At 40.4% G+C, this 12,328-nt stretch overlaps 1 protein-coding gene across 4 annotated transcripts in view; it reads left to right on the top strand.

Moving 5' to 3' along the window:
• tnr (tenascin R (restrictin, janusin)) overlaps nucleotides 1-12,328 on the top strand; it is a 199,215-nt gene that overhangs the window by 148,597 nt on the left and 38,290 nt on the right. For 3 of the 4 annotated variants that reach the window (XM_063462791.1, XM_063462788.1, XM_063462790.1), the window contains exons 17-22: nucleotides 262-351; nucleotides 2,208-2,341; nucleotides 2,433-2,562; nucleotides 5,331-5,597; nucleotides 8,665-8,784; nucleotides 9,174-9,317. In XM_063462791.1, the coding sequence (XP_063318861.1) occupies nucleotides 262-351; nucleotides 2,208-2,341; nucleotides 2,433-2,562; nucleotides 5,331-5,597; nucleotides 8,665-8,784; nucleotides 9,174-9,317 (885 nt within the window). The remainder of the gene's footprint in view (nucleotides 1-261; nucleotides 352-2,207; nucleotides 2,342-2,432; nucleotides 2,563-5,330; nucleotides 5,598-8,664; nucleotides 8,785-9,173; nucleotides 9,318-12,328) is intronic. The other variant, XM_063462792.1, reaches the window with a different exon arrangement.

Below are 12,328 nucleotides of genomic sequence, written 5' to 3'. Positions count from 1 at the left end.
CAGTTGTGCAGTTGATTTAAAAAAAAAAGAAATTTCTTCAGAAATCACAACGATGCTACATGTAAATTTGCCGAGACCTCATCACCGGTATCGATCTAATTGGGGCTGTCATGAAAAAAACTCAGTGTAATTGACATGCACTTTGCACGAGAACAAGAACGTGAAGCACTCTCTGTGATGATTATTATTACTATTTTTTTTGTTCCTGCTACATTATGTGTTAAATTAGTTCCCACTTCTCTGTCTCTCTTTGTATCTCAGACCTGCTTCCAGGCACAGAGTACGGCATTGGCATTTCTGCCATGAAAGGTAGCAACCAGAGTACACCAGCCACAATGAACGCCAGGACGAGTGAGTGAATTATGCTTTGTGCTCCACTGTAAAAAGCCAGTGAGTCACTCGTGCATGTACAACACAGAAATCACAGCGGGAAATCGCAGCATCACAGCAGGCTCGTGGGCCCATTTGTTATTATACGTGTAATTCTCAGTTCAAGCTGTGGGTCGGCGCTCCCATTCCAACTACTAAAAGCCATTTTAGAAAATTAAGCAAAATATGTTTCGCCATGACTTGTACTCTTCTCGAGAAGTGTTTGGTATTGTCAGCTTGGGTCAAAGTTCCCATTACAACATTTTAAAGCTGTTATAATGCATACTTTTTTTTTGCTAATGGCCCTCTCTTTACCTCCATACTTGATCCTTTATTTGAATATTTATTCTGTTGTTGAGTTGTTTGGCTGAAAGGAGAAAAAAATGTAACCCTTTGTTTGAAAAGTGAGTGCGTGGAGGTGCCTCGCTAATCTTTCCCCTCACGTTCACCGTCAAGCACATCTTTCATCCAGGTGCAGTTATTTTAATGGCTAAAGGTTTTCTGCACTTTATAAAAATTATGCTTCCATTTGTCTTACAAACAAGCTCGTTGTAACACCTCTTTTCCCTGCACTCGTTTTGAACTTTTGAAAATGCATCACATCTGTCGCATTTCTCTTAAAGAGCTTTAAGAGAGCCGTTTATGACGACAGCTTCGTGGCAGCGCCGGTGTTACCTTAAGCCAGAGCTGCTAAAATAATAATTTCATTTAAAACACGTTTACATCAAGTTTTTTTTTTATGTCTTTTTGACCTCCTAAAAAGCCGTGAAACACCAAAGGTTCAGGCAAACAAGGCAGCAGATGATTAGCTGAGGATTAAACATTGATGATCCACTGGGCAAACTGGGTTACTCATTCTGCAGGGAAGAGAACGACTCACTTAAAAATACAAGAAATACAAAAAGATTAAAGCAGACAGTCAGATCATTGTGGTAATATGCAGGAAACCCATTGGAAACGCTGTAAATGTTTTATTAGTAATGGTCTGTCCTTTAATGTGAGAACTGCACCACAGATAGACAAGTAGACAAGAGTATAGCAGAAACTAAACATGAATTAAAGACATAGTAACCAGTAACAGTAATTGTGTTTCCACTGAAATCATGAAAGCAACATTTTTGTTCTTGTTTTTAACCATTTCGAGCTAGATTTACTAACCTGAATAAAAGTACTGTTGGTATTTACAAAAATGCAATGACAAGGCTGTGAGATGTTTGGGACCACACCTGTTGCATATGCATTTCTGCGAGATCTTTTCTCAAGGTGCAAAATAAGGACAGGAGGATATTCAAGCGCGCAAACTGATAGCGCGTGATAGTGAAATTAATCTTTCTAAATCACCTGCAAAACTAACCACACATGCGAGCACTATTTGGGGATTAAGCTCACGTGCTGTTTTGCCTCGTTTAGTAAATCTGGCCCTAAATTTATTTGAAAATATTGTTAAAAATCCAGCGCAATTGTGCTGCCCAACTAACAATCCAAAGCATGTCAAATCAAATGTGAATCAGTGCATATTTCCATGAACTCTTATTTTGTTTTATGCAAATGCAAACGAGCACGTACTGTAGGTGACACAACACATTAGTATTCTCCCAAATGACAGCAGGTGGTAATGGGCGATGAAGCTGCAAAGACAGTCGAGAAGACGACTGAGAACAAGTAAACATTAATGTAAATACTCGTGAATTTGAAGGAGGATTAAGAGGAAGGTCCCTCAAAGGTCATGTATTTTTTCGATGTACACCCACTCAGATGTATCTTTCAGGGTGAGAGTGTTACATGAATCTGGGCTGGAGTTTTGAGTTTAATTTTGAGTGTTGCTTTCCTTATTTTAGCTCTGGATGTACCTATGAATCTGACTGTGATGGCTTCCACGGACAACACCATCACTCTGAATTGGGGCATAGTCCAGGGCCCCATTGACCACTACAAGGTCACCTACACATCAGCCTCCGGCGTCACTAATGAGGTAAACGATGATGAAACTATAACCGTAGCACAGTTACTGTAAATCTATATGTCCAATGTGGACCTTGTTTAACTCATCTTCCCTGTTCTAGCTGACGGTGCCTAAAGACATCAACACCACCACTTTGGAGGACCTGGAGCCTGGGACCGAGTACACCATCACTGTAGCAGCAAGAAGAGGAAGACAGCAGAGCACTGCGGCTACCATAGACGCCTTCACAGGTAGGGAGCGTAGTCTAATTTCATATAGTGAAGGACTAACTTTAAAGTTTTTAATGAAGATCAGCAGAGACGTGCATACAGATAACATAATGATGAGATCATTCCCTCGACAAACAGTCTCCCTTTGTCTTTTCCATTGCAACAGCTTCAACTAAACGTTCCTAAACAGCACTCATTTAATCCGTTCAGATTTCATAAAGAGCTCAAATAAATTCACTCACGAGCGTCTCTGCACAGACAAACACATGAAAGATCAGCCTATTACTACAGAAAGCTGAGAACACTTCTAAAGACGGTATAGGGTGTAATGAAGTTGAATGATGGATATAATGAACTAAAGTGTGACATCAGGTGAGGGGAGTCCCGCTTAAAGAAAATGGAGGACCGTGAAAGACTTCGAAGGAGCAATTAGCAGAGGCAAATTATTCCAGCCCGCTAATGAGCTTGTTACAAGCGCTCCTAATTGCACCTCTCTTTTGCATCTCAATGTATTTGTGTTTCTGTTTCTTCTTACTCCGGTTCGTACCACATTCTCTCCCTTTTGCCGTCACGCTCTGTGCTGTCTGCTCGTCCTGTTTTTCAGCTTGATGTTGCTCCTTTCTTTTCAATCACTTCGTTTTCCTCTAAACTCACATCCATCCACCCAACTATATGTCGGACCGCCTGTCAGTCTTCTCCACTCTGGTAGTTCTTTGTGTTTTTTTTCTTTTTCCGAGAGCTTGACGTGAGTTTCAGTTGCACAAAGGCCGGTTTCAGAGATGATGGACATGCAATCACCTGCCATCATTCCTTTCTTTACCAGTGTCATTATCATCATCTCTTTTTCTTTGTTGCTGCGGCCATCGTGGCAGTTGTCACCGCCGCGGCGTCATAATCATGCCATCCTACTTCTAATCTTTTTGTTATCTCGCACTCCTTTGGTAACACCACTTTAACTGTCTGGGGAGACGTGAAGGAATGATACGATGACAGATCAAGAGAATCAGAGGACAAACCATAAATTACCTGTCATCTTCTCATCCACTATTCACTTATTGGAGACATCTGTCCGCCTTCACTCAGGTGAACTCAGGTGATGCGTTCATTTGCATGTTTCCAGCATTTATGCGTTCAGAGTTTTAAAATACACGATCTGCGCATCAGTAAGAGTAACCATAGACATAAAACATGGACGTATCTTCTGGGTCTGAAAAATGAAGCTAATGCGGACCTGCACTTTGTCTGAAGGCCACCAGATGGCGATAGCTGCAGTAGCTATGTATATTGGAAACCAGCTTTCTCTTTTGACCTCTGTAAACGCTTGTAAACACTGATGAGTTTATGCACTCAGTCACTTGTTTTAGGTCATATTTATTTATGACTATTTCAAAAATCTTGCTCATACTGCGTTTCAAAATAGAGGATTATCTGTGGTATGAAACGGCCTACGAGTCAATCACAAGTCAATAGCCAAGGAGTGAGCAGTTTCACAGTCAGAACCGCCTCTCTTTGTCACATGTGAGTTTTTACAAACGAGACAGTGACAATCTCGAGACTTTTAAACAGGACAAACCACTGGGAACGTCACGGTAGCTATGTTCATATTTATGAAGTGTAGTAGTGTAGTGAATTATGACAGAATATTAAGTGATTTAGTTTGTCACACTGGGATGTGATTGAAGTTGAAGTTTTTTCACAATCCATGACAAGGGTTTCTCTTTAAGGAAACATAATTTTCTCTCTAAAAAAGTTCCATTAATACCTACAAACGTGAGTCACATTGTCATCTCACATCACCCACATTGCCTCTGTGTGGTCTTACTTGCTGTTAAACCATTAACCTGCTTATCACTGTCATCTTGATCAAAGACGGCACTTTCATCATGTCTGTGGAATTTTGCTTCACACAGACTCTCGACCCTTTTTGCATTTTTTTCATACTTAATCAATGCGTAGCCGCAATCTTCTCTTTTTAAAGCTGCTCTGGAGACGCGTTTGGATCTTTTTCGTACCCCGTCTCTCCACCACTGTTGAGATCATGAACGCGCACAGGCACAGGTATCGTGAGGTCTATGTGATACAGAATTTCTGCTGACTGCACATGGCAGTAATGCATACTGACAACTTGTGAAGAATAATAAAAGGCAGCGGCTCACCAAGAAGAATACAGATGCAGGCCAGTGTAAACAATGCAGGTTTCATATGATGATTGATTGCAAAGAAAACTCCACAGGATGCCTGTAATCCTGGCAGTTCAGGAAAGGAGAAGTCAGTGTTGCCACATTTCCCCTGCTTATACATCCACGCATGGCTAATTAAATTCAAGTCCTCTTGCATTTGTTGCTGTGTCAGCTGGTACACTACTTCATATTCATTACATCATCTCCTGTCCAGGTCATACATTTTGACAACAGCATCTGCTACTATCATCCTTTTTCCATTTTCTTATTATGAACAGTCCCATCACATCTTCATCCTAACGGCTGGTAATCTCATTAGTTTCCCTTTTTATGACCAATTAATTCATTACTGCCACATGATTGTGGTTTTCTTTGACTCTCACCTTCCCCATCAAGATTACACCCAAGGCTAATTTTCTCAACTGTATTATAAACGGTCTGTTACATCATCGAGGACGGCTTTCATCCATCACTTAACGGCTTGTCTGTCATCTCCATAATGACAGCAACTGCCTGTTTTTTTTCCCATTAACATTTCGTGCTCATAGCAGGATTTTTGCCTGTCCTTGAAAGCTCCTCGGTGACCTCTAAACCCCCTCGTTCCTCCAGGAATCAGACCTGTAACCCACCTCTACTTATCAGAGGTGACTTCAGACTCTGTGTCAGTGGCGTGGAGCGCCCCAGCACCACCCGCTGAACTCTTCATTCTGAGCTACAGCTCTGCCGACGGGACCGACACCTCTAAGGTGACACTGCATGGCTCCAAGACGAGGTCACTGATCCAGGGGCTGCTGCCGTCCACTCATTACACCGTCAGTCTAATCACAATACAGGGGGACGTTGCTTCAGAGCCCATTACAGCTTCACTCACTACAGGTGAGCTGCTTGAATGATGGAAAAAAAAGTTTGTAAGTGATGAAAATAGAGAAACATCAGCAGCAAAATAAAGGTTTGTGACTTTGTGGGGGTCCCCTCCAAGTAGATATGCACACTTAGGGTAATAGTAATTTTGTTTGTCTATGTGTGGCAAGAGTGCATGCATTTTTCTGCAACTCCACCCCAATGATTGTGAAAAAAATTTAAATGTAAATAGAATGCAATCATTTGCAAAACCCATAAAGTTATATTAGAAAACACATGAAATGTTTTAACTGAGACATCCAGCAAAATGATGCTATTTCTATGACAAAGATGACCCAGGGGTGTTGAATCCTATATCAGAAGAGTCCAGCAGCCAGTCTTCTCAACTCCCAGTCGTTTGTTGACTGTTGTGAAAAAAAGAGTTGATGTTACACAGCACGTTGTCTCACTTAAAGCATTTAATATGTTTTTTTGTGTTCTTCTGTGAATAAAATATGGCTTTATGAGATTTACAAATCATTGTATTATGTTGTTATTTACGCAGCATCCCAGTTCATTGGAAAGTGAAGAAAAAAGATGATCATCACAACTTCTTGAAGCTCAAAGTATCATTTTTAACTGGTTCTGTCTGGCCAACACTACAAAACCCCAAGGATCATAAATATTCTGAGTCTAGTATTATTCAAGACAATTTCACACCACAGAAGCTCTAAATTAGCAATGCTTTGTATTTGTGCTTGTAAAATGACATCGAGTACCCAGTATTTATTTATTTGTTTTTAGCTTGATCTACTTAACAATTAAGAAAGATCCATACTCTAATCACCTTAATCATATTTATGAATGAGGGATACAATGTAAAAAAAAACAAAACAGAGATGGGGAACAGGAAAGAAAGGATTTTTGGGGAGCAAAATATTGAATTAACATGTATGAGGTAGCGTGTAAAAGGAAAGAGAAAGAAAATTAGTTTAAGAAATGGAAATACAAAGTGATTTTAAATTAAATATGTATTTGCAGAAATGCTTTTTTAGGCTTTCATTTGCGCAGCACCACAGCAGAATGACTTTTGTAATTAGAAACTGCCTTGGAGGCTTTTTTTCTTTTTTTCATTTTTCTCCTTTTTTTTTTCTGGTCAGATGTAGATGTAGAGATGCAGTGCCAAAAATAAAGGTTTTGCTCCTCTGTGCTATCAGATGGTTGAGGTTTGCACAGTTAAAGCTAACCTCAAAAACCCTGATGTAACATTGGAGGATATTTGAGAAAAAACAAGTGGCTAACAAGTGTCAGCCTAATGGAGTGAAGGCCTTGCAGTTGCAGAAAGGAACAGTCTGCTTGTTTTGTTTTTCCTGTGTATTCATCCATTTAAGTATATTCTTGTCTTCTTCTTCTTTTTTTTTTTTTTTTTACATCTTAATTACAGTTTCTCTATCACTTCTCTCCATGTCTTATTAACCTATTTTACCTTCAGCGACGCCACCGCGACCCCTCGTTAATTCGTACAGTGTTTCTGTGTAATTTTTCTGCAGACTTTCTAAATTCCAGTTTAATTGGCAGATTATGAAAAGAAGCTCTCCCTCTCCCATTTGATTGCGACTGTGCTATTTACATCTCAGAGAGAAGAGAGATAAATGAATGAGAAGAGGGTCAGTATTATAACCTGCCGGAGAGTTTGAAAATGAGCTGGAAGAAAGAGGATCGCTCTCTTTCTTTGTAGCGAGGGGGACAAAAGGAAATAATGGAGGGCTGGAGACAAATGGAGAAAATAGGAGAGCCAGCAGTAAACAATATGTTAACTTAGCATCGGTGGCAGAACCACCTGCACATGCCGGTTTCAAACACCACCTTGGCAGCTTGGAGCCCTCGCTTTCTCGCTTTACATTCACGCACACACAAGAGGCAGATTTTCAGGGGGTGAGATTGGATGGGAATCTTGAGACAGATGTACACTATTTCTTGCACCTGTCTTTACGCTGTGATCATTTTAGTGCCCTGCTTTGATCTCACGTGTTTGAACGTGAGCATTGATGGGGGGCTGCTTGTTGCCTTGAATCACTTGCTACACTTGGACTGTGCTGCATTAAGATTTAACCACAGTTTTACTTTATGGTCCAGCTCCGCTTTTGCTGACATAATGCAAATGTTGTTGTAATCTTCTTGAAGGATGTAGCGGTGACTAGCTGTATGTCTCTGACTGCACCCCCCCCCCCCCCCCCCAGGAACCTTTATAAGAGAATACATTTTTACAGCCATTATTCTTTGGTTCCACATTTGCCAAAGCAAACGTAATTAGTAAAACATGCACGACTTGAATAAATGCAACTGTATTTCATGCGAGCAGACTTTAAATTAGTCCTCTTCCAAGAATTTGAAATTTCCTGCTTTCTGCGTGGGAATAATAGCCATAATTCTTCTCAAATCAGGGAAGAGAGAGTGTAGCAGTCGTCTACAAGTGCTCTTACCCATCGCCCACAACAGGAGATGGAAGCGATCTCTTAATCTTGATCTGTTTTTTCTGTTCCATTCTCGTACGTTCTTATTTCTTTTCTTCACTGTCTAAATATCTTTCAATTTTTTTTCTCTAGGATCTGTCAGGGCTTTAATTGTTTGCTCAAATTGTTTTCACCGTAACCTTTTCCGTGGCAGCTCAATGGTCTGAGGAGACATATAAAACAGAATTTCGGCAGGGGAGGGGTCTCCTCTGTGTAAACCCTGCTCAGCCTCAACACTAATGGTTGTGGTTTTTTTAGCTTGATGCTGCTCAGTTTCTCCTCGCTAATCTCTTGATGGTGTTTTGTTCGTAATAAAAATGTGCATTAAAAATTCACACAATCTCGCAGACCCAAGGACAGCTCTGTGTATATGTAAATGTAATGAAGAGGACATTAAATGTGGACAAAACAAGGGTTACTGAACTACTCGGGCCTTCAAGGGCAGTCTTGCTTATAGATTTTCATGAAAATGACTGAATTAGCTTCGTAACCTTGCACATAACATGCTCCTATTATATGCTGGGGCTCATCCTTTTTTTTTATACCATTTGAACCGCATGACAGTGTTTTCTTTCTCATCACCCTTTTAGGCATGGACCCACCAAAAGAGATGATGGTGTCGGACGTCACCGAGGACGCCGTGACGATCTCTTGGATCAAACCGCTGGCTCCGTTTGAATACTATAAGCTGTCATACCAGTCAGCCAGAGGTAGTGCGCACATAACTGCAAACCGTGATGTTATTCTTAAGTGCATTTGAATAACACGCTATTTATTATATTAGCATACACAGAGCACACTGCTGTTCCTTGTTACAGTTAAATGAGCATGGCATTTGCTGTAGGAGGCTCCCTCTGATGTAAGATACATTTTGTAGCAGAGCGCCGTGCCACACACCTAATTAATTATAACATTTTATCAGTGAAAGGTAATTGAATTTTTAATTAAAATTCCATATTTATTAAGTATTTTCTCTGTGATGCAAAAAAAAAAAAAAAGAACAGCAGCTGGCTACGCTGCGTACCCTGTACGTGAAGAAGGAGATCAGTGTGACAGTTCTGGTGTTCAGGTGCTGGCCTCTCTCTCGTGTCCCCTGCAGGTCGAGTAGACAGCGTGATGATTGACAGCGATGTTACAAACTACACCCTGTCCAGTCTGTTTCCTGCCACAGAATATGAGATCAGTCTCAAAGCTGTCAGAGGGAGTCAGGAGAGCAATGTTGTCAGCACTTCCGTCTTCACAGGTAGGAGCTAACCACAGAATCATTAGGTCCATATTGTTGTGGAGGCCCTTCGAGACCGGGTTTACTCATGCAGGAAGAACGTTGAGGAGACTCCGATGTCTTACACAGAAACAGTTAGTGCAGGAAACTCAGCCAAGGAGAACAGAGTGTGGTAGCTCAGGTGGACACATGTAAAGGTATTCAAGTGTGCTGAGCTTTTCTCTACATAGTGCCCTCTCTTTATATAAAATGTGATTGCATTGTGTGTTTGTTCCAGGTCTTAAATAGCTGCAAGGTATTTCTTAGACACCTAAAAAAGAGCTGCTGTCTACTATAGTTCTACTATAATGTCTCAAGTAAGGCAACACTGTGAATGACTGGTAAGTGAGCAACCCCACCTCAGAGTGACAATACCTAAATTTCCCTCTGCAGAAAATAAACTAATAAAAAGCTTCCACATTTTCGCAATAGTGAAAGACATACCTAACCATCCATTGCTATTCCTATACACAATTGTTTTTCTCTTGTTAGCTTTTATGCATGTACTGTAGTTAGGTGCCTGTGCAAAGGATGATGTTACTAGCCTTTAATGTTCTGGTAAGCCCATTGTTTCTCCAGCTAGCAGCAGCGTCCATCGCCAGGCAGATACCCATACAGTCTTTATCTCGTCTTCTATGAAGATATGTTGGCTAACAGCAAACACACTGAGTATAGTTAGTTAAGGATAAAAGCAAAGCAAAGTGAGCAGTGATGGACTGAAACAGGTTAAATTAAAGGTAGGCAACTAATAATAATAATAATAATAATAATAATAATAATAATAATAATGACCATGTTTATAGTCAATTTATCGACACCACAGTTATCATAGTTTTGTATTTTCAAATTATTATTATTTTCTCTTTTTTAATTGAGACTTTTCTTTTTAACTCAGTTTGGTTTCAGACAGTTGCCAGAGTGGATTTTCTAATTTCAGTTTAGTTTTTATTGTTTGAAAATATTGGGCTTTGATTAGATTCAGTGTTAAATTATTATTGTGTAGAGGGCATAATGGATTTTTATTATAATAAACTTTTCGAATGTTTAGTATTCGATTAACTATAATATTCTGATCTAGACATTGTTGTCCTTAATTAATATTAAGAGAAACAATCACAGCTGCGTTTCTGAAATCGAATTGTTTCCTTTTTTTCTCCTAAAAAAGGAAACAGTAAATTAAATAAAATGAGTCAATCAAACTCAGATAATCTTTAAAATAGTTTACGTTTAATTTTCATCACCTCGCACGTTAGTGGTATTTTGTTCTCCTCTGAGGTCATAAAATCACAGCGCTGACGGTTCTCGAATAAAATAAGTCTTGCTGTGAGAGGGCAGCAGAAGGACAAATGTTTGCCATGTAAAATAAATGAAGAGTTCCTCCCCTGCTAGACTTTCGGGTCAATTGCTCTGTCCACAGCTATAACAGCTGTGTTAAAAACGAGCAGCAGACTAAAATGCACACACAAGTATGCACACAATCCAAGGGTGAAGCTCGTGTTGTAGACGGTGCAGTCTCTGCCGCTGCAACAGATGAAAGCGTCCACTCCGTGACCCAGTAATTGGTAACCTGCTCCCAGCTCCATCTCACTGTCTTCTATCTCTCTTGCTGCTCTCCTGCCTCCTATCTCTTTATCCTTTGACTCGCTTCAGTCTTTTAGCACTGTGATGTCTCTCTCTGTCTCGCCCATTCTGCCTCGATTTCCTCCTCTCCTCCTCCCTCCGTCTTCTCTGCCCTACCTCCCTCCTTTGTTGTGTCTTCAGAATTTAATGAAATCAAAGGTCTTGCGTTTTCATGCTTTCAAAATTAGCACCAAATCATAAGTTAGGTAAAAATAAAACCTCACCATTGCACACACATGTGACAATGAGATACCATTCTTCTCTGAAAAAGAATTCCACTAACCTGAGATTAACACACTCTCCCAGTGCTGTATTCAAAATGCTCGGTGTACGTGCGAGAGAGGGGAAAGCGAAAGCCAAGGAGAGCACAGAATTGGAGCAGGAACAGGCGAGTAGAAGGTGTGTTTGCATACCAATGAGACCTGATTCACCTGGAGCGGCAAGGTTCAAGAATCCAGTAAGAAAAAAGCCCCTTTCTCTTGCTTTCTCTTTCTCCTCCCTGCCTCGCTTCCTGCCTCCTCCTGTTCTTTATTATCAGCGCCTTCTTCCAACAACCCCAGCGTGCGTACAATGAGCAGAGACCGTGGGGCTGTAATAGCCTGAAAAGACCATAACTACAAAGTCAAGCTTGTTAGAAATGGTAAACAACATTTTCCTCACATCCAAGAATGCTCAACCAGGGACACTTTTACACTACTTTCAACAACAATACATAAACAAGGGATTTGAAAGCGTAATCCAACACTGCCTGGCCAAGTATGTAATGACTTGGGTAACGCTGCAATTTCGACTTACTTCACATCCGTAATCAATTACTGTGCGAAGGGCTGAGAAAGCGGGGAGCCATATTTCATTTTGCAAGCGCAGCAGGTACTGCTAATCTAAGATGAATTTGGCGGGGGTGACACTAAATGGACTGTGTGAAGCCCTGTTTAAGGGCTAATGACGGTGCTCATTAGCAAAGTGTCAGGACCCCCAGTAAAGTATTACTCTTCCCAAAACTGAAGTTTGTCGAAAGACCATTAACATCCTCCCTGCCAGCTGTGTTGAGAGAAAACAGAGGAGGGGAATGCACTTGCATTTTTAATTGAAACGTGCTTAAAATAGTCCACACAATACCAAATAACACTTAATGAACATCAGAGATAACACATAAATTAATAGAAAAACAAAAGGCATAATGCCAGGCATGCAGAGGAAATGATAAATACAAAAATGGAAAAAAGTCGACTAAAAAGTGTAATGAAAATAAAGGAAAAGGAGAAGAGAAAGTAAGTTTTTATTCTTTTTTTTTTCATCAAAAGTGGATTAGGATCACCAAAAAAAGAAATGGCACAGAAATAGTTAACAGTCGGTAACTAGCTAACTGACTG

Source organism: Pelmatolapia mariae, linkage group LG18 (genome assembly GCF_036321145.2).
Source record: "Pelmatolapia mariae isolate MD_Pm_ZW linkage group LG18, Pm_UMD_F_2, whole genome shotgun sequence".
NCBI lineage: Eukaryota > Metazoa > Chordata > Actinopteri > Cichliformes > Cichlidae > Pelmatolapia > Pelmatolapia mariae.
The sequence above is the reverse complement of the archived record's forward strand: the minus strand, read 5'-3'. Positions and strand labels throughout refer to the sequence as shown.